This window comes from Serinus canaria, chromosome 1A, assembly GCF_022539315.1.
Source record: "Serinus canaria isolate serCan28SL12 chromosome 1A, serCan2020, whole genome shotgun sequence".
NCBI classification, from domain to species: Eukaryota; Metazoa; Chordata; class Aves; order Passeriformes; family Fringillidae; genus Serinus; species Serinus canaria.
Window position 1 is genome coordinate 1,087,594 of NC_066314.1, and position 19,708 is coordinate 1,107,301.

The 19,708-nt window shown below is 49.0% G+C and overlaps 1 protein-coding gene across 1 annotated transcript; it reads left to right on the top strand.

The window, feature by feature from the left end:
• The first annotated feature begins 11,182 nt into the window (after positions 1–11,182).
• IL15RA (interleukin 15 receptor subunit alpha) lies at positions 11,183–19,610 on the top strand. The gene is made up of 7 exons (XM_050969741.1): positions 11,183–11,322; positions 16,989–17,180; positions 17,788–17,841; positions 18,055–18,243; positions 18,417–18,446; positions 18,749–18,809; positions 18,905–19,610. Exons 1-7 carry the CDS (start codon positions 11,250–11,252, stop codon positions 19,008–19,010), a joined length of 705 nt encoding a protein of 234 aa, XP_050825698.1. The 5' UTR covers positions 11,183–11,249; the 3' UTR covers positions 19,011–19,610.
• Positions 19,611–19,708: the final 98 nt, after the last annotated feature.

The window sequence follows — 19,708 nt, forward strand, 5'->3', positions numbered from 1 at the left end:
GAGCCCATTGCCAAAAAAAAAGGATTCTCATGAATGTCCCACTTAACTCCTGTGTAACTCGCAAGGAACTCCCATGTAAATCCCAAGGAATTCCCAACTAATTCCCATGTAACTCATGTGTAGCTCGCAAGGAACTCACAAGTAACTCTCATGTTACTATCCAGACAAAACAGCTATTTGAGCCCATTGCCAAAAAAGAAGGATTCCCATTAATCTCCCACGTAACTCATGTGCAACTCATGTGTAACTCACATGTAAATCCTAAGTAATTCCCAAGAAATTCCCATGTAACTCATGTGTAACTCACAAGTAACTCACATGTAAATCCCAAGTAATTCCCATGTAACTCATCTGTAACTTGCAAGGAATCCACATGTAATTCCCATGTAATTCCTGTGTAACTCATGTGTAACTCACACATAACTCTCATAACACACCAATGTTTTGAGCCCCTTAAGAAAAAAAATGCCTGAAGTTGTTCCAGGGAAGGTTTAGGTTGGATGTTGGGAAAATTTTTTCCTGGGAAAGTTTGTGCCCATTCCCAGAGGGATTTGACACCCTGTGGATGTGGCATTGTGGACATGGGCAGTGCTGGGAATGTGACAGAATAAGTTTTCCCTGAAATATGAGGAGTTGGGATATTTATTGTTATTAGATATTTCTCTAGTGTTAGATATTTATTTACTGTTGGATATTTATCTGCTGTTAGATGTTTATTAGCAGATGTTTCTGTTGAGAGTTGTTTACTATTGTTAGATACTTATCTGATATTAAATACCTATTCTTAGTAGATATTCAGAATAAATAAAGGGGGAAAGTGATGCCTCAGGTTTGGCTTTTCTATTTTCACACTCTGTGCTGCTTTGGTGTGTGGGTCTGGGCTTCCTATTATGGGATGGTGAGCTCTGTGCCCAGAGCAGGGAGACAAAACAATTCCTGCTCCAGCTGGGCACCAAGGACAAATGAGCCAAATCCCAGGCCAGGAGCACAAACCCCGTGGGCTGGAGAGAGAAAAACAAGCAGGGCGGGAGTGCCTGGGCTAAAGCTGGGCTGGGACAATGAACTGCAAGGTGGGAATGGAGCAGAGCTGATCCCAGGGAGAGACCCCGGGAGCGCTGGGGCATTTTGGGGCCATTTTGGGTCATCTTGGGGGCAGCCCTGGCTGGGCTCTGGTGCTGCCCAAGGTGCAGCCATGGAGGAGATCCTTGGAATCAATCCCTGACTTATTCTTTAATTCCATCCAGCTGTGGGAAATGAATTTGTAGAGAAATTTTCAAGTTTATTAGAAGGTTTATATAGTATCTATTTGTATGCAAATTTTGAGATAAGAAATGTTGATTTAGAAATTTCATCAAACAGGAAAGATATTGTTGAGAGAGAAATAGAAGTAGAAATAAGTTTTTCAAGGATGGTTTTGCAAATAAGATTAGGTATTTTGGAGAAATAGAATTATGAAAGATGTATTATAGTAGGATTTACAAGGGGTAATTTTAAATGATTTGTTTCAATGTATTAAACCAATAATAAAACCAATTAATTAAGGTATTAAACCAATACATTATAAACATTTCCTAATCTATCAACTTTTACCTCACCATGGAAAAAGTTGTATATTATATTTACATATTATTATATTTATGTGTATTTTCCACACTATGGTGTGGTGAAAGTTGATAGGTTAAGAAATGTTTATAATGTATTATAATTAAGAAATAGTGATTTTCTGATTGTAATGGTGTGAATTATAACATTAGCATTGTTTTATTTTTTATATGAGATTGAACATCAAATAACAGTTTTTAAAATGGTTTTTAGTTGTTTTATTTTGGGGTTAGAAAAGGGTACATTTAAATAAATTTATCTTGGAACTATTCCTCTTCCTGCAGGTGGCTGAGATGATGAAGCCAAGGTGAGGAGTTTGGTGTGAGGAAAAAAGGATTTTTGGAGGATAATGATGTGGTTAGTGTTAGTGTTAGTGATATTTAAAGGTTTTTGAGTTTTAAATGTTGAAGTTCTAGGAGATTTGATGTTATAGGCTTTCCTTTGGGAAACAGGGAAAGGAGCCTGGCAGATCTCAGAGAGGATTTTATGGGCTGACCCCAGGGATTTAGGAACTTCCATCTAAAAGCTGCCCCAGTTTCCCCTTGTTTTCCCAAGTGGGAATTGTTTGCTGCATCCCAAACCCCAGGGACAGAAAAATTCAGAGCAAACTGGGGTTTTTCCATTGGAAAATTGGAATTGATTGATCTGAATTCCCTGCTATCAGCCTTGTTTCCATGGAATTGTGGATTTGTGTCCTGTGGGGGTAAAAATTCCCGTGGTGTTTGCTAGGAGCAGGGGGTTGGAAGGGAAGGATTTTGTTTTACTCCTCTAAACACCAACAGCAAATGGGTTTCTGAAAGGAGGAGGGTACAGCACGGGTTTATTTCCTAAAATAAAATGTGAGATGTAAAATATCAAATATCATCTATCATATTATTTTAAATGTAGTCCCAGCCTGTACCCTGTTAAATCCAGCAGCAGTGACTTGGAGAGGCTGGAGCACAAAGCCATGAGCCTGTTTTTAAATTTTCTTCCCAAAGCTGGATTTTTCATGGTATTGTAGGAACCTGACAATGAAAAACTGCTGAGTTCCCTCCCATTTCCCTGACTTCTCTTGCTTGTAATCCACGACCTAGGGAGTTGTGAAACCTCCTGGGGTCATTTCCAAGTTTTTAAACTGAATTCTGGTTCTTTCCTGTGCTACTGAGCCAGGTTTAACAGCCCAGACAACAATTTTGGGCAGGACACCAAGAGTGGAGTGACCTTTCCTGACACATCCTGCTCAAGAGGGAACACATCCTGCTCCCGACAGAATGATTTTCTCCTGAATAACCCCCTAGTAAATAAATGAAGATAAACTCTCTGGTTTCCAGATAAACAGACTGGAGTGCTGAATGGCTTCGTTCAGTGCCTTTCCCCTCAAATGCAGGAAAGAAATCAACCAAAAAATGTTTCACAGGTCTGGTTTGCCTTCCCCACTCCTTGTCCTCAGCACTCCGGGGTCTCCAGGCTGGAGAAGTGTGGGAAAGGAGCCTGGCAGATCTCAGAGAGGATTTTATGGGCTGACCCCAGGGATTTAGGAACTTCCATCTAAAAGCTGCCCCACTTCTACCTTGTTTTTCCAAATGGGAATTGTTTGCATCCCAAACCCCAGGGACAGGGAAATTCAGGGCAAACTGAACATCTGTGATATATAATATATAATAAATAATATATAATATACTATTTTAAAATATATGTAATATTTTATTTTATACATATGTTATATAATATGTGATGTGCAATATAATATATCATAGATAATAGATAATATGTAATAGATAACATATAATAGATAATATATATTATGTAATTCATGATATATTGATATAATAGTATTGAATACACATTATATATTTTATTTTATATGTTATATATTATATGATATATATTACATATATTTTACATAATATACTAAATTATATATCATATATTATTGTTCATATTGGATGTATTATATATTATAGTGCATATTGCATATAACATGCATTATTATTATTAGATATAAAATGTATTCTATATTAAATACATTTAAAATATATATTAAATATATAGATATACTTAATGTACTTAATATATTAAATGATGTTATGTTTATTATATTTTTCATCTATTATAAATTCTGATTTCTTATATAGTATCATATATTAAATATGTTATATATTATATATGTATAATATTATAGTACATATTGCAAGATAATATAATATAATATAATATAATATAATATAATATAATATAATATAATATAATATAATATAATATAATATAATATATATAATATAATATACTATCATATAATATAATATATATAATATAATATAATATAATATAATATAATATAGACTGTATAGCATATTATAGATTATTTTAATGTATATAGTTCCATAATAAATATGTTATATATTGCATGTAATAGGTATTATATATTGCATCATATAATATAATATTACATTATACCCTTTTAATAAACCCTGGGGACAACTTTTTATCTGATGTTTGCCTCTCTGGATCTGCTCTGGACTCTCCTGGAGTTCTGATTTCCCCCTTGTCTCATGGTTGAAGTTGTCCCACCCTGAAGGTGGCTGGGCTGAGGCTGTGCTGTCACCTCTGGTGACCTCCAGGAGCAGCAGCATCCCCTTCATCCTCTGCTGAAGAACTTTCAATGAAAAGCTATTATTTTATTGTTTGAATTACTGTCCCCACTGAGCTTGCTCTGCCCTTCCTCCCATTCTACTGCACCCCCAAAACCACCGTGGGGACAGAACCACCTAAACCCCAATTTTGGAGTCCCAGCCTCCCTTTAGCCCCTCCCCACCCGCAGGAGCTTCCAGGAAAGGCTTTGCCGTGGGTGGGCAGCACAACCAGGATATTTATCCCCAGGATTTATCCTCCCAGGATGAGGAGGGAAAAACAACCATCCCACAGGGAGGCTGTGGATGCTTCCCAGCCCTCCACCCCCCTCCAAAGCTAAAAGCTGCTCTGCCACGCTCCCAGCTCTGGGGTTCCCACCAAAAAACTCCAGGTTTTGTAATCTCAGCCACCTGCAGGAAGAGGAATTGTTCCAAAGCAAATCCACAAACAAATGCCACAAACTAGTTTTTCCTGCAGTTTTTCTTCCTCTTTAACACGTTGTCTCCTTCAAGTGCTTGTAGAGGTCAAGGAGAACATCCCAGCTTTAGTTCCAAGGGGAATATTTGGGTTTTTCACAAGTTTTTCCAGTGGTTTAGCACAGGCTTACATTCAAGATTCCCAGGCTGTCATAATTCACAGCTGTTGATAGCAGAGCCAAGTGGAATTTGATAATTATTGACTTAAAAGATAAACTTTAAAAAGGAAAGGCTTTCCCCACCAGATTGGAATTAATTAGAGAAGGGCTAAAGGAAACAACCTCCATGTGCTGGACATTTATTTATTCCTAGAAAGTGAGGGTTGAAAGGTCCATACAAATCTTCCCTCTTCCTTCTCACCTTCAGAGAACAAAAAAATGTGGGAATTCATTTTGTTTCAGGAGAAACCCTCTGGGAATGTTATTTGCAGGGAAAAGGGAATGTGTCCAAGCCTCCAGCTGGAATTTTCACAACCTCGTGTTTTGTCAGTGCTCTTCCCTCCTAGAGCAGCATCAAATAATTGAATTGGATTAAATCAAACTTGGGACCAAAATCTGCTCATTCTCTTTGGGAACTGAAAGTCCCCAGCTCAGAAGTTGAGACCTAAAGCAACCCCGTGGCCAAAATCCCCCGGCTGGTTTCATGGGTGCTTTCCCCTCACACGGAAAAGGAGCTGAAGTTCCAAAAAATCCCACCGGAGATCCCCCGAGCCCAGCACAGCCCGCCCTGCTGCTCCTGCTGCTCCTGCTGCATTCCTGGTGTCACACTCCTGACAGCCAGCAGGGAGGGATTTCCCTTGGGAGCTCTGGAAAGGCTGGACTCTCTCTAGCCTGAGGTCATAAATGCAGCAAGGACACCTGGTTTTTACCAATTCTGCCAAATTCCAGCCAAAACTGGAAATGTTTGTTTGTAAAGCTGTAGCAAGTGTTACATGTGCTGTGTTTTAGCTTTTATGAGAGAATGATCTTGCAATGCTTAGCAATGGATCTCCTCCTCCTTATCCTTCCTTCTCCTTCTCCCTCTCCTCTTCCTTCTCCTCCTTCTCCTTCTTCCTCTTCCTTTTTTCCTTCTCCTTCTCCTCTTTCTTCTTCCTTTTCTCCTTCCTTCTCCTTCTCCATCTCCTCTTCCTTCTCCTCCTTCTCCCTCTTCCTTTTCTCCTTCTCCTTCTCCTTCTCCTTCTCCTTCTCCTCTTCTTCCTTTTCTCCTTCTTCTCCTTCTCCCTTTTCTCCTTCTTCTCCTTCTCCTCCTTCATCTCCTTCGCCTTCTTCTTCTTCCTTTGTCTCCTTCTCCTCTTTCTTCTTCCTTTTCTCCTTCTTCTCCTTCTCCCTTTTCTCCTTCTCCTCCTTCTCCTTCTTCTTCTCCTTTTCCTCCTTCTCTCATTAAAAATAAATTCATAATTCCCGTAACACAAAATGTTACCACTGAATTTTTTTCCTTTCTCCATCCCTCTCCATTCCCAGGGCAATATTTTGACTTTTCCAGGTGTCTCTGAGCACAATGGGCAGCGCTGCCTTGGGACAGAATCTGGGCCCAGCAACTGCTTCTTGCTGGATGAATAGTAGGTAATTAAAATGAAAGTAATTAACCTGATGGGAAACCATCCCAGGCTAGCAGATACAGAGCATTTCTTGGGACCATTTTCCTGGAGCACAAGGAATTACCAGGGATTAATCACAGTCCCAATATTCCTGGGAGGATGAAGTCACATCCTGAGCATGCTTTATGTACTCAGGGCAGGAACCTGTGAAAGCTGATAAGAAATTAGGTAAGTCCTGCTTAAATCCTCCCAGGAAAACAAAAGCTGATTAACCACTGGAGTTGGGACCATTCTGCTCCTTGAGGCAGAGTTTTGGTTCTGTTCCTGGAATAACAATGCAAAGGAATATTTTTGTCCTGGAAGGAGATAGATCCTCATCATCCCTGGTGCTTTAAAACAAGGAGTTTGTCTCCCTTTGGACACTGGACTAATCTCTAGTCCTGACTTAAAATCCAGCTTTTTTTACCCAGGAATCTCCAGTTCAAGAGTCACATCCAAGAACACAACCCTTCCAAGAGGTGCATCCAAGGAGAAACTGACACTTCTCAACCACTTCCACCTGTGCTGCTGAATTCCCCCAGCTTCCCCTTCCTTGGAGCTGCTGGGGGCCTCAGGAATTCCCACCTGGATGGTGAAGTGTCCCTTGACCAAAGCAGCTGGACAGGCAAGCAACCCTTGACCACATCAGGAACTTGTACACAGAAAAGGTGGGGGAATTGTCCATATCAAGAGCCCCAGCTGCCTGAGCAAGGTGAGGATAAGGGATAATCCCCTATTCCCTGTAGGCCTTGGAATATCACAGCTGGAATCATCCCAAGTGGAAAAGTACCATTGTTAGTAGATCTTTGAAAAAAAACCTCCAGTAATTCCCAGCATGGGTTGTGCTCAGGGTGGAAACTTCCTGGTGACTTATGGGAAATCATGGAATCAAAGAATGACTTGGAAAGGATCCTAAGGCTCATCTAGTGCCACCCCTGCCATGGCAGGGACACCTCCCACTGTCCCAGGCTGCTCCAGCCCCAGTGTACAACCTGGGACACTGCAGGGATGCAGGGGCAGCCCCAGCTGCTCTGGCAGTTCCAGCCCAGGCAGGAATTCCTCATTGCCCAGATCCCATCCATGCCTGCCCTCTGGCACTGGGAGCCATTCCCTGGCTCCTGTCCCTGCAGGCCTTGTCCCCAGTCCCTCTGCAGCTCTCCTGGAGCCCCTCCAGACCCTGGAATGTGCTGGAAGCTCTCCCTGGAGCCTTCTCCTCTCTGGGCTTGTGCAGAGGGCCTGGTGTTAACCAGGGGTCTGGGATCTGTAATTAAATGGCTGTTGTAACTGGAGCAAACCAAATCCATGTAAATGCTCAATTAGTCAATGATTAAGTGCTGCTAAAACCTTTTGTGCCCTCATCCTTTTGCACCCTCCTCACCACCAGTCTCCATATTAATAATTCTGAATTGATTCTGACCTGGTGCTCATTTCATCCATGTGATAAATAATAGACTGGACCTAGCCAGGGACATGGAATGTTGGAGAGAACCCAGAGGAGGCCACCAGGATGGTCAGAGGGATGGAGCAGCAGGGAGGAAAGGCTGGGAGAGCTGGGGGTGCTCACCTGGAGAGGAGAAGGCTCCAGAGAGAGCTTCCAGCACATTCCAGGGCCTGGAGGGGCTCCAGGAGAGCTGCAGAGGGACTGGGGACAAGGCCTGCAGGGACAGGAGCCAGGGAATGGCTCCCAGTGCCAGAAGGCAGGCATGGATGGGATCTGGGCAATGAGGAATTCCTGCCTGGGCTGGAACTGCCAGAGCAGCTGGGGCTGCTCCTGCATCCCTGCAGTGTCCCAGGCCAGGCTGGACACTGGGATGGAGCAGCCTGGGACACTGGGAGGTGTCCCTGCCATGGCAGAGGGATGGAATGGGATGATTTTAAGATTCCCACCCAAACCATTCCACAATTCTATGAAATTTAAATTAAAACCAATATTGGTTTTGCCAGTACCACTGATGGTGGTGGTGACGAGACAGTGGTGACAACCCAGCCCAAAAATTGCTTCTCAGATGTTCAAAGCACTTGGAAACAGACAAGCCCTAAAGCATGAGCCTGGGTGTGGGGTGGAGAATCCCTCTGGAGATCCTGGTGCTGTGTCCAGCCCTTGGTGTTCCCCGTGCCCCAAGGGAGGGATGCTTTAGGATCACATCCTTGTCCTGCTGCTGGATGGGGAGGATCCTTTGGTGCTGCACCTTGGGGAGTGCACAAAGGGCTCCCTGAGCCAGGGACCTGGCAAGGCTTGGTGGGATGATCCTACAAATCAGCCTGCCAGGGAAAATTCCCTGTCCAACTGCCCAAGAGCTGCTCTGGAACTCACAATTCCTGAGCTGGAAATTCCTTCCCAGCTCCTCCCCACACTCACAGGGTCTGACCACTCACTCCAGTTTGCCATGGCAGAGCCTCAGATGTCTCAATCCTTAAATAATTTAATCTCAGCGCCATAATTAAATATTAAAACAACAGCTCAAGCTGGTGCCTCTCACCAGGCAAAGGACACCCTGGCTCTGCACACCCTCACAGTCCAAGCACAGAAAATTCTGGAGAATTCCTCAGCTCCTGCTGTGGCTCCGACTGTCTGGTCACTTGGCTGGACCACAGGTCCCTGTCACTTTGCTGGTCAGTGCCAGCTCAGGTCCTCTTGTCCCCCCAGCTCACATCCTCTTGTCCCCAGTCATGTCCTCTTGTCCCCAGCTCACATCCTCTTGTCCCCCCAGCTCACGTCCTCTTGTCCCCAGCTCACGTCCTCTGGTCACCACCCAGAGCCTGACCTGCCACTTGCACTGAGTGTATTCCTGAACAGTCAATCATTCCCTAGCTCTGATTTTTCATGGAAAGGCTCAAGGATTTTCATGGAAAGGTATTGCAAAAAAGTGCCCTTCTCAGAGATCACAATCCTGCAGTGCAAACTCTCACCCAGTTGTTCCTAATCTTCAGGAAGATTAGGGGCTGCAGAGCTCATTTGCATCAGCAGCACCAAAACCCTCACTTGGAAATTTCAGACACAATTGGATTTTTTACATCCTTTGGAGGAATTCTTGAGAAGAAAGACAAAGTCTTCCCCTGAAGACTGAATTTTCTTTAGCTGAGCCTGAGGTGACCAGGCTCAGCTCTTGCACAAAGTGCTGTGAACCCTGCCCTGCTGGCTGTTTTTCACAGCTCTCATCCTGTGGGATCCCAGCCCGTCCAGAGTACAGCCACAGGCGTCACCAGCCAGCCCTGGGGACCTGGGATAGCCCTCAGCTGGACTGGATCCTTTGTTTCTTTCCTCAACATCTTCATGTTAAGGTTTTTTGTTTGTTCTTTTTTTTTTTTTTTGTTAGGGTCAGGATTAAATGTGTGAGATGTTATTTCTCGTTTGGATTTAGGTGTTTAGTAGCTCTTATTTATATTACAATCTCACAAATTATGAGTTTTATAGTATTTCACTTGAATAAACTAAAAATAGAGTTGTATCTCTTTCTTTAGAAAGTTTTTAAAGGATAAACTGTTTAATTAAGAAATGATACTTCAATTATTTCTACTTTTAACTTAATGGCTAAATACCCATGGCCTGCAATGTGGACTTTTTTATCCAATTACACAACACCACCCAAAGAAGAGGAAGGTGAAGAAGAAGGACTAGTCACCTCCCTAAAACCTCTATCTTGTTTTATATATATATAATTGTATTCTAAACCCTTAAACTCTGAGTTTCCCACCCTGTGGTATCACACACTTCTGTTCAAACTGCACACCCACAATTCCAGCTCCACCATTCCATTCTGGAAGCTTCTCCAGGGCCTCAGGTCAGTGCAGTGTTCTCTGGGGTCAGTCCCTGGCAGCACAGACAGTCCCAAATTCTCAGTACAGGGGTTCCAACAGAACCCCTGCAGCCTTTTCATCTGGAATGTTCCTAAGCAGCGCCCTCAGGCATCTCCTCCCGGTTCTCCAGGCTCACAGTCCTCTCCCTAAAACACCCCGGGCAGGGTCCAGAGCCTTGTCACGGGTGCAGCCTCTCTTCTGCTTCAGGGAGGGTGAATTGAGGGTAATTCTCTTTCCTTGGTGGCAGAGGGAGGATTTATTCCCCTGTCATGAAGATTTGGCCATGAAATGTTATCCAAGTTACCCTTTGCTTTCCCTTTTCTAGACTTGTGGGGCTATTTGCTGATGCTCACTGATAAAATAAAAAAAAAAAAAACAAAAACCACGTGAGAATAAAGAGGCCACGAGCAAGGAGCTGAGTTGAGGAGGATTTGCTGAGAGCAGGATCTGTGGGATCTGAGTCCTGGGAATGCTGTGGGCTGGAGCCTGACTGCAGGAGTTCTGCAGAACTTCCAGGGCTGGATCACAGCTTGTTTTCCAGTTTTGAGATTTGTGTGGGGTCCAGCATGTTCCATCTCCAGGACTGGGATTCATGGAATCCCCCCCCGATCCACGGCCAGGCACAGGAGGAGGAGCTGCATCCCCCCAGGACACCGCGATTCCCTTGGAGAGCACATTCCCCCGGACAGGGAGTGCTGCCTCATCTCCTGCCGGGATTGCGTCCCTCCCCAAGATGTTGCATCCCAAGAGAACCACGACCCTCCTGGGTATTGCAGCGACCCCCACACCGCATTCCCCCAGGCACTGCTTTCTCCACGGGTATCCCGTCCCCTCTCCCCCACCCGGTACAGCCCCCCCGGGTCACGAACACAAACAATTCATCCTTTTTCTCCCAGGCATCTCACACGCGCGGGATGCTGCATCCCTGTACTTCACCCCTTTCCGCGTATTGCGTCCCCGGGCACCGAATCCCCCCCGGCACCGCCACCCCCACTCTCCCCTCCCGGACCCCCCATCCCCTCCCTGCCCCTGGCTGCCCATCCCCTCAGGGCGGTGCGTCCCCCCCGGTGGCCCGACTCGAAAGCGAAAGCGAAACCGCTCGGCCCGCACCGGGACGGCGACAGCGGCAGGGAAGAGCCACGGAGCTCCCGCTGGAGCCCGGAGCTGCCCCCCGGGCCGGTGCCATGGCACTGCCGCTGCTGCCGCTGCTCTGCGGGACCGCCGCTCTCCTGCTGCTCCGCGCCGCCGCCGACACCGGTAAGCGGGACTGGCCCGGGCTCCCCGGCTCGCCGCCGGCTGCTCCAAGCCCTGTCCGGAGCGTCCACACTCTCCCCGGGATCTCTGCGCCTTCCCCGCGGTGCCCGCACCCTTTCCGGGGTCCCTACGCCTTCCCCGGGGTGCCCACTCCGTCCCGAGGGTGCTCGCTCCGCTCCCCGGGATGCCCGCGGTTCTCCCCGGGAACCCCGCTCCGCTCCCTGGCGAGCCAGCTCCGCTCCCAGGTGAGCCTGCTCGACTTCCGGAGGGGATCGCGCCGCTGCCGGGGCGTTCCAAGCTCCCACCGAGGTGCCCACACTCTCCCTGCGGTGCTCTTGCCATCCCGGAGGTGCTCGCTCCTCTTTCCCGGGATGCCCGCGCTAATCCCCAAGTTGCCCGCTCTGCTCCCCGGGATGCCGGTGCCAATCCCCGGGAGACCCGCTCTGCTCCCCGGGATGCCGGTGCCAATCCCCGGGAGACCCGCTCTGCTCCCCGGGATGCCGGTGCCAATCCCCAAGTTGCCCGCTCTGCTCCCAGGGATGCCGGTGCCAATCCCCAAGTTGCCCGCTCTGCTCCCCGGGATGCCCGCTACCCTTCCCGGGCTGCCCACGCTATTCCCTGGGGTACCCAAACTCCCATTTGGGGTGGCCACGCTGCTCCTGCCCACACTGTCCCTGGGGTGGCCATGCCATCCCTAAGATGCTTTCTCAGCTCCCTTGGATGCTTGCTCTGCTCCCTGGGGTGCCCATGCCACATTCTGGGGTACCCAAGCTCCCACTTGAGGTGCCCAGGCTGCTCCTCAGGGTGTCCATGCCATCCCTGGGGTGTCCCTGCTGCTCCCTGGGATGCCCATGCTGCTCCTTGCATTCCCAAACCTCTCCCTGGGTGCCTCCTGACCCCCCCAGGCTGCAGCCCCGTGTTCCCTGGGTGCTCACCCCTCTCCTGGCATTCCCACACCACTCCACAGTGTCCAGGGAGGCTGGGGGTGCTTTCCAGGAGCTGTGTGATGGACCCATGGGAGCTGCATCCCTGTGGGATTTCAGCCTGGCTGCGCTCTCTGGGTTTTCCATGGCACTGGGAGCTGTCCGTGGCTGCTGAGCCTGGAATGTCACATCATTGTCCTGTCTCTCCAAAAGTCCAAATTCCTGGAATCACTGGGTCATGACGGCTGAAAGACACCTTCAAGGTCACTGAGTGTAACAATTAACCCAGGTGCCAAGGCCACCACTGACTCTGTCCCCAATGCCACATCCACGGGGCTGGAAATCCCTCAGGGATGGGGACTCCACCCCTGCCCTGGGCAGCCCATTCCAAAGCTGCACAGCCCTTTCCAGGAAGGAATTTTCCCCAAATCCACCCTGAGCTCCCCTGGCCCAGCCTGAGGCCGTTCCCTCTGCTCCTGTCCCTGTTCCCTGGAGCACAGCCCGACCCCCCCGGCTGTCCCCTCCTGGCAGGGACTTGTGCAGAGCCACAAGGTCCCCCCTGAGCCTCCTCTGCTCCAGGCTCAGCCCCTGCCCAGCTCCTTCAGCCCCTCCTGGTTCTCCAGACCCTTCCCAGCTCCTTCAGCCCCTCCTGGTTCTCCAGACCCTTCCCAGCTCCCTCAGCCCCTCCTGGTTCTCCATTCCCTTCCCAGCTCCTTCAGCCCCTCCTGGTTCTCCACACTCTTCCCAGCTCTGTTGCTCTTGGAGCTTTGGGAAAAATCTCATCACAGCTCAGGCCTTGGAACTACGCCTTGGTTCACCCTTCCAGGAGCTGCTGGAAGCAGCAAGACCATTAGGAAATATTTAATTTGCTGATAATGTGGCAGCTGTGAAGGATTTTGTGAAATAAGGCTGGAAGGGAATGCAGAGCTTTGGGACAGCTTCAGTGCTCACTGTTCTCCAGGCTCCTGTGGGCTCCTGAAGCCTTGGAAAATGAATTTATCCCTATTTATAACAGAACGACAGAAAGGGCCAGGAATGAAAAAGTCTTGGGTGACAAAAATAAGCCAGAAGAGTGCTATGCACTGGGAAAACATGAGCCCTGAGCCTCAGGAACAACCTAAAAATAGCCCTCCCCCCTCCCAAAGTCATTCCTCACTGACCACGGATCCCAGACATCCCAACAACATTCCAGGCAGCAGTGCTCTGTCACCAGGATTGTTCTTCGGGGCAAAAACCCATGGGTTTAGGGGCTGTTAGAGAAAATAAACAATATTTCTTCTGGTTCACGTGATGGACAATTTGGGATGTGCTGTTGCATCCCACAGTGTTCCCACTGGACATCCTGTCCTCTCCTGCTCAGTTGGAAATATTTTTGAGTTAAAACCTGAAAGTTTTGTTTATTTCTGTGATTTTGGTATTTCTCATGTATTTTTCTTGCACCCAGATTTGTGAAATTCCTCTTTCCTCCACTTTTTTTTTTTTTTTCGCTCATGGCTTTTAAATTTTGAGCAGGAAAACCTCACCTCTCTGGGCCTTTTCCTGGTAATTTTTTAAGGAGAACAGCCAAGTTTTTCCTGGTGTGGATTCCCCAGTGTCCAGCTGTGGTTGTGCACCCTTGGGAAGCTGTATTTGGACATGGAATGACATCACATGGCAGCATCTCCATGCCAGGGATCATCCTGGCTGTATTCCCTGTTCTGCTTCCCAACCTGCCAGAATGAGCTCATCCTCCAAAACCGGCAGCGTTGGAGGTCACTGGTGGGGAAAGACAAGGAAAAAGTCCATGGAAATGCAAAATCCACGGATATCAGGCACGTTTCAACCTGGATATTTAATCCCAGCAGGATGCAGGGAATCCAGATGGAAATAAGGCAGCTGGAGGTGTTTTCCTGGGATGGTCAGCTCCCGGCACTGCAGCTCCTTTGGGAGGTTGGCCAAGCATGGGATGAGTCTTTGAGCACCTGGGATGACCCATCCATGGGAAATTCCAACTCATTCCTGAGGGATTGAAGCCTAAATCCTGCACCTCCAGCTGATTCCTCCCCTTTTCCCCTTTGGAATGTTTTGTCTCATCAAACAAGCTGAAATCCACGGATGGTGTGAAACACTGGATGGTGATCCTGGAGAGCGGCGCTGCTGGGATTGCGCTGGAACAACTTGGGCATCTTTTAGAAGAGGAGATTCCAACCAACTGTAAAAAAAAAAAGCTCTTTGGGATTGGGATGAGGAGAGCAGGTTTAAAAGCTGGAAGACATAAAGAGAGCTCGTAGGTCCCGGATTTTCCTGAATATCTTTGGTGTTTCCGGCTGGATTTCCTGCTGAGGTCCCTTGGGAGGCGCAGCTGGAGTTGGCACCGGGAGGGTTTTTCAGTGCCCAAAGGCACAGTGCCAGGTCTGCTGAGTTGTGGCACTGGTGTGAAACATCCCCAGGCAGGTGTTTCCTCGAATCCTGCTTCCAAGAGCTGCTGATTCCAGGAACTTCACCCACGTCTTGAGAGGAGACCAAGAGCTGCTGTGCTCAGCACATGGATGTCCCCATGTCACTCATGTCCTCTGGCCATACCGGCCAGGGTCACACCAGATCCACCTGGGCACTCAAACGGAGCAGATTCCCCCTGGGATGTTCTGGGAATGCACCACAAATTGGGGCAGGAGCTTTTCAGGATGGAGATTTTTATCTCTGGATGTTTTGGGTGCTGCAGGTGCACCTTGTGTTCCTGTCCCCACTGCTGCTGTGCCACTGTCCCCTTTCCATCCTGCTCCCATCCCCACTGTTCCCAGTTCCCCATCCTGCTCCCATCCCCACTGTTCCCAGTTCCCCATCCTGTTCCCATCCCCACTGTTCCCAGTTCCCCATCCTGTTCCCATCCCCACTGTTCCCAGTTCCCCATCCTGCTCCCATCCCCTCTGTTTCTGTCATGTTCCTATGCCCACTGTGTTTTGAACTCCATGTTCCCATTCCTACCATTTCTATCCCCATTGTGCTCCTATTCCCATCCTGCTCCCATCCCCACACTGTTTCCATTCCCATCCTGCTCCCATCCCTGCTGCCATCACACTCCTATCCTTGTCACTGGCACATTCCCATCCCTGTGTGCTCCCATCCTCCCTGCCATGGCATTCCCATTCCCACTGTTCTTCCGTCTCTATTCCATAATGATCCCAGCCCAGCTCTGTTCCTCCTGGGTGGACACTGCTGCATCCCAGCTGGACATCATTCCATCCATGGTAGGCACCAATTCATCCACCCAGCCCAGCCATGCCTCATTCCATCCTATCCCTCCTTCCCATCCCACATATCCATCATTCCATCCTATCCCTCCTTCCCATCCCACATATCCATCATTCCATCTTATCCCTATTTCCCAGATATCCATTATTCCATCCTATTCCTATTTCCCATCCCAGATATCCACTGCTCCATCCTATCCGTACTTCCCATACTTCCCTTTGCTCCATACTTCACATCCCAGCCTAGATATCCATGGCTCCCTCCAGATATCCATTGGATCCATCCCATCTGTGCATCCCAGATACCCACTGCTCCATCCTGCTCATCCATCCCATCCCAGATACCCACTGCTCCATCCTGCTCATCCATCCCATCCCAGATACCCACTGCTCCATCCTGCTCATCCATCCCATCCCAGATACCCACTGCTCCATCCTGCTCATCCATCCCATCCCAGATACCCACTGCTCCATCCTGCTCATCCATCCCATCCCAGATACCCACTGCTCCCTCCTGCTCATCCATCCCACCCCAGCCATCTATGGCTCCATCCCAGCTGCATTTTGTGTTATTCCCATTGTTATCATCTCTCCGTGCTGGCTCCCACTGGGATAGGGGAACTTCCAGTGCTGGCTCCCACTGGGATAGGGGAACTTCTTATTCCATGGATAAGGCATTCCCACACCACCACTGGGATCCAGGTGCTGGCACAGTTTTGGAGCAGCCAGGAAATTTTGCCCCTTGCACCAGGAAAGATGGGAAATGTCATCACTCTGGTATGGAACCGAGCTCATGCTGAGGCTGAAGGGGGAGCGGGAGCTCGTTTGGGGACAAGCAAAGCCACAGCTCAAAATCCACTGCTGTCCCTTTGTCTGGGATACTTGGATTTCAGCTGCCACCTTCCAGGGGGGGAAGAATTCCTGGGAAGAGGCTGGAGGACTCACCAGCAGCTGGAATTTTTCATGTCCAGCTGCAAAATGAATGGAGAAGGATGGGGGCAGTGACCACAGCTGGAATTCAGCAGCTGGAGGCAGCTGGGGCTGCTGGCCTGGGACAGTCACTGCAAGGGGATGGAATTCCATAAAAGTTCCTTGCTGGCTGGAGGAGCTGCTATGAGTGACCACAAACATGCCAGAAGTGGAGTTTTCCCTTTCTCCAGCAGATCTGGAGGAGCTGCTACAAGTGATCCCCAAAATGCTGGGAATATTTTCCCTTTCTCCATTCCCTGTGTCAGGCACAGGGTCCCTTTATTTGTGCAGGATGGATAAATCCCATATCCATCCCTAGGCAGGATTTTATAGCATCATGGAAAGGTTTGGGTTGGAAAGGAATTTAGAGATCACCTCATTCCATGTGCTACCACGGGCAGGGACACCTTCCTCTATCCCAGGCTGCTCCAAGCCCCATCCAACCCAGCCTTGGACACTTCCAGGGATGAGCAGTGGGGAATTCCCCAGCACAGCCAGAGGTTGTCTGAGCTCCCTGTTGTGATTCCATGTGTTTTTCCCACCCCAGTGCACTGCAGCCCCCCCAAGGCCGTGGCCAACGCTGACATCGACGCCGGGAATCGCACGGAGCTGAACTCCCGCCTGCGCTACTCCTGCAAGCCCGGGTACAAACGGAAAGCTGGGACCTCCAGCCTCATCCAGTGCATCCTCTGGAACGGCTCCGAGCCCCGCTGGACCAACCCCACCCTCCAGTGCATCCGTGAGTGCTCAGGGGAAGTTGGAGCTGGGACACCCCGAACAGGAGATGGGAAGGAACATGGGCGCCACCCGAGTTCTGTTTCTTCCAAAAGAATCAGAAATGGGAGAATTATGGAGAGGAATTGGATCCTAATGGATCATGAGTTGGGAAAACAAAAGTTTAGTGCCTCGCATCCTTCAGAGCTCCCAGACCTGGGGGAGGAAGTTAAAACCTGGGAGAGGAATTTATTGTCGAGGATGGAATGCCAGGAACGCGGAATTTATAAACCACAAAGGGACTTTGCATAAACCAGAGGTGCCCAATGTGGGAAAACATAATTAAAAGGCTGAAAATACAGATTAATTAGGATAATTAAAAAAGGACAAATTATTAATCAAAAGAAGATAGAATGGTAATTAATAACTTGAAGCCAGTGAGCATTAGTTCTTTGCTTTGCTAAAATATAAAAATTGTTATCATTGGACAATGAACATCCATATTTTGGAATTTGTGGAATTTCCCCCAGACCTCAATGCTGGATAAAATAATTTTGACTCTCTAACTTACCAAACCACTTGGAGAGTTCACTTCCCAGCTGATGGTGTCTCCCTGTTGTGTTTTCCCACAGGAGATCCAGCTCTTTCCAGGGAAACCCCCAGCCCGGCGAGCACGACCCAGAGGGGTGAGGAACAGGATTGGGACTGGGTTTGGAGCTGCCACAGCCACGGCAAAGCCACAGCTCCCAGGGTGTGGAAACCACAACATTCCTGTGCTGGGATCAGATCCACCCCATGGGGTGAAATCCCAGTGATTCTGTGGCTGTGGATGAGGGCACAGAAATAACGGCGCAGCTTTTTGATTTTGGGAATTTAAACATCTCCCACCATTTTCCCAGCAGGAACCACCAGTGCCAGCCCCAATTCCAGCCCCTTTCCAGCTTCCAGTCAGTCCCCTGTGCCACCAGCACCTGATGGGCCGTCACCAGCTGGATCCAGGCCACCAGAGATGGTTCCAACACCGGACACATCCACGCCGGGAGAGGGGACGACCTCGCTGCCCATCCCGCCCACGGATTATGCTGCAGGTTGGGCTGATTCCCAGACCTCCCCTGGGGCCTGTTTCATCCACAAAGGATCTCTTGCTTTTCCAATGGAACTTTTCCTTCTCTCCAACCTCCTTTTTAGTGAGGCTCCTCCCAGCATCCACCCCTTTCCTACCTTTGCCGCTCAAAATTTCCTTTTCTCTCCTCTTTTCCAGTTTCCATCCAGTCCGTGGCCTCTTCTGTTGGTAAGCTGAGGGAAAAAAAACTTCTTTGGGAAACAGGGGCTGATTTCAACTTTTTTAAGCTTAAAATTCCTTTTGGGGGCTGTGGGAGCTTTCCATGGCCAATGGGAATGCCACTGAGTGGGGGAAGGATTCAGCACCCAAATTTCTTCCTGTCAAGAAGAATTCCCAATTGCCTCCCTCCAGGGGTGAGGAGGGATCTTGTGATGGTGCCTGGAGTGGTTTTGGCTCCTTATGGAGCTATTTTGGTGCAATTCATCAGCCATGGGCTGGGAGATTCCTCACCCCGAGTGTCCATCCCACAGGACTCCTGGTGCTGCTGGCCATGGGAATTGTGGCCGTCTGCTGCTGGAGGAGGAGGAGGAAGTAAGTGCCAAACCCCAGGAATGAGTTTTCCAAAGCTTCTGTGCTTCCCAAAGAAAAGCCTTGGAATGCCACTGCCGCTCCTCTTCCCCCCATAGATGCACCAGGCGTGGCTACACGGTGACAGAGAGGGACATTCCCATGGAGGGAATTCCCTCTGGGAACGAGGAGGTGGCATCTCCTGTCATTGTCCCCACGGGCTGAGCACCCACCCTGGGGACACTGGGCGCACCCACCATGCCAAGGGATGCCGGAGGATGGAATTCTGGATGCTTCCCTGAGGGGTGGCAGAGCACACGGAGCAGCTCTTCCTGGCCTGAACATGGATGACTCCCATGGATGACCCCAAAGGTGGGTGGGTGTCCTGCACTGGGAGCTGGGATTGGGGGGAATTGGCCCTGGGGATGCTGGTGGTGGGAAGGGAGAAGGTTGGGATGGGGTTTGGGATGAAGCTGAGCTGCCCTGCCCCAGGTAACTCCCATTCCCTGCCCAGGAGCATGGATAGAGTTGGATTAGCTGGGTATCTGTCCCATCCCTTCCCCAGCTTTGTCCCCAAATCCCAGAAAATGGATGGAGAGGGACCCAGCCAAGCATTTCCCCACACATCCTCATCCTTTTCCTGGTTTTGTCCCAAATCCCAAGAATTCGAGTGAGAGAGACCCAGCCAAGCATTTCCCCACATCCTCATCCCTTTGCTGCTCTCTTCCAGCCACTGAGCCAGAGCCAAAGGTGTTGGGACCGTGCCAGCCCCACAGAGCTCAGGGATCCTCTGGAAGCACTCCCAGCCCCGATCCCGGCTCTGGATCCCAATCCCCACCGGCTCACGGGGAATCCAAGCTGGAGCAGACTCTCCACAGACACCAGCAAGGACCAAACACCACAATTTAGGGAATATTTTCCTT

Coding starts and splice junctions, on each gene's coding strand:
- IL15RA (XM_050969741.1), top strand. CDS start 11,250: ATGGCACTGCCGCTGCTGCCGCTGCTCTGCGGGACCGCCGCTCTCCTG. Junction 18,244..18,416: donor GCCCACGGATTATGCTGCAG/GTTGGGCTGATT, acceptor CCTCTTTTCCAG/TTTCCATCCAGTCCGTGGCC. Junction 18,447..18,748: donor GTCCGTGGCCTCTTCTGTTG/GTAAGCTGAGGG, acceptor TCCATCCCACAG/GACTCCTGGTGCTGCTGGCC.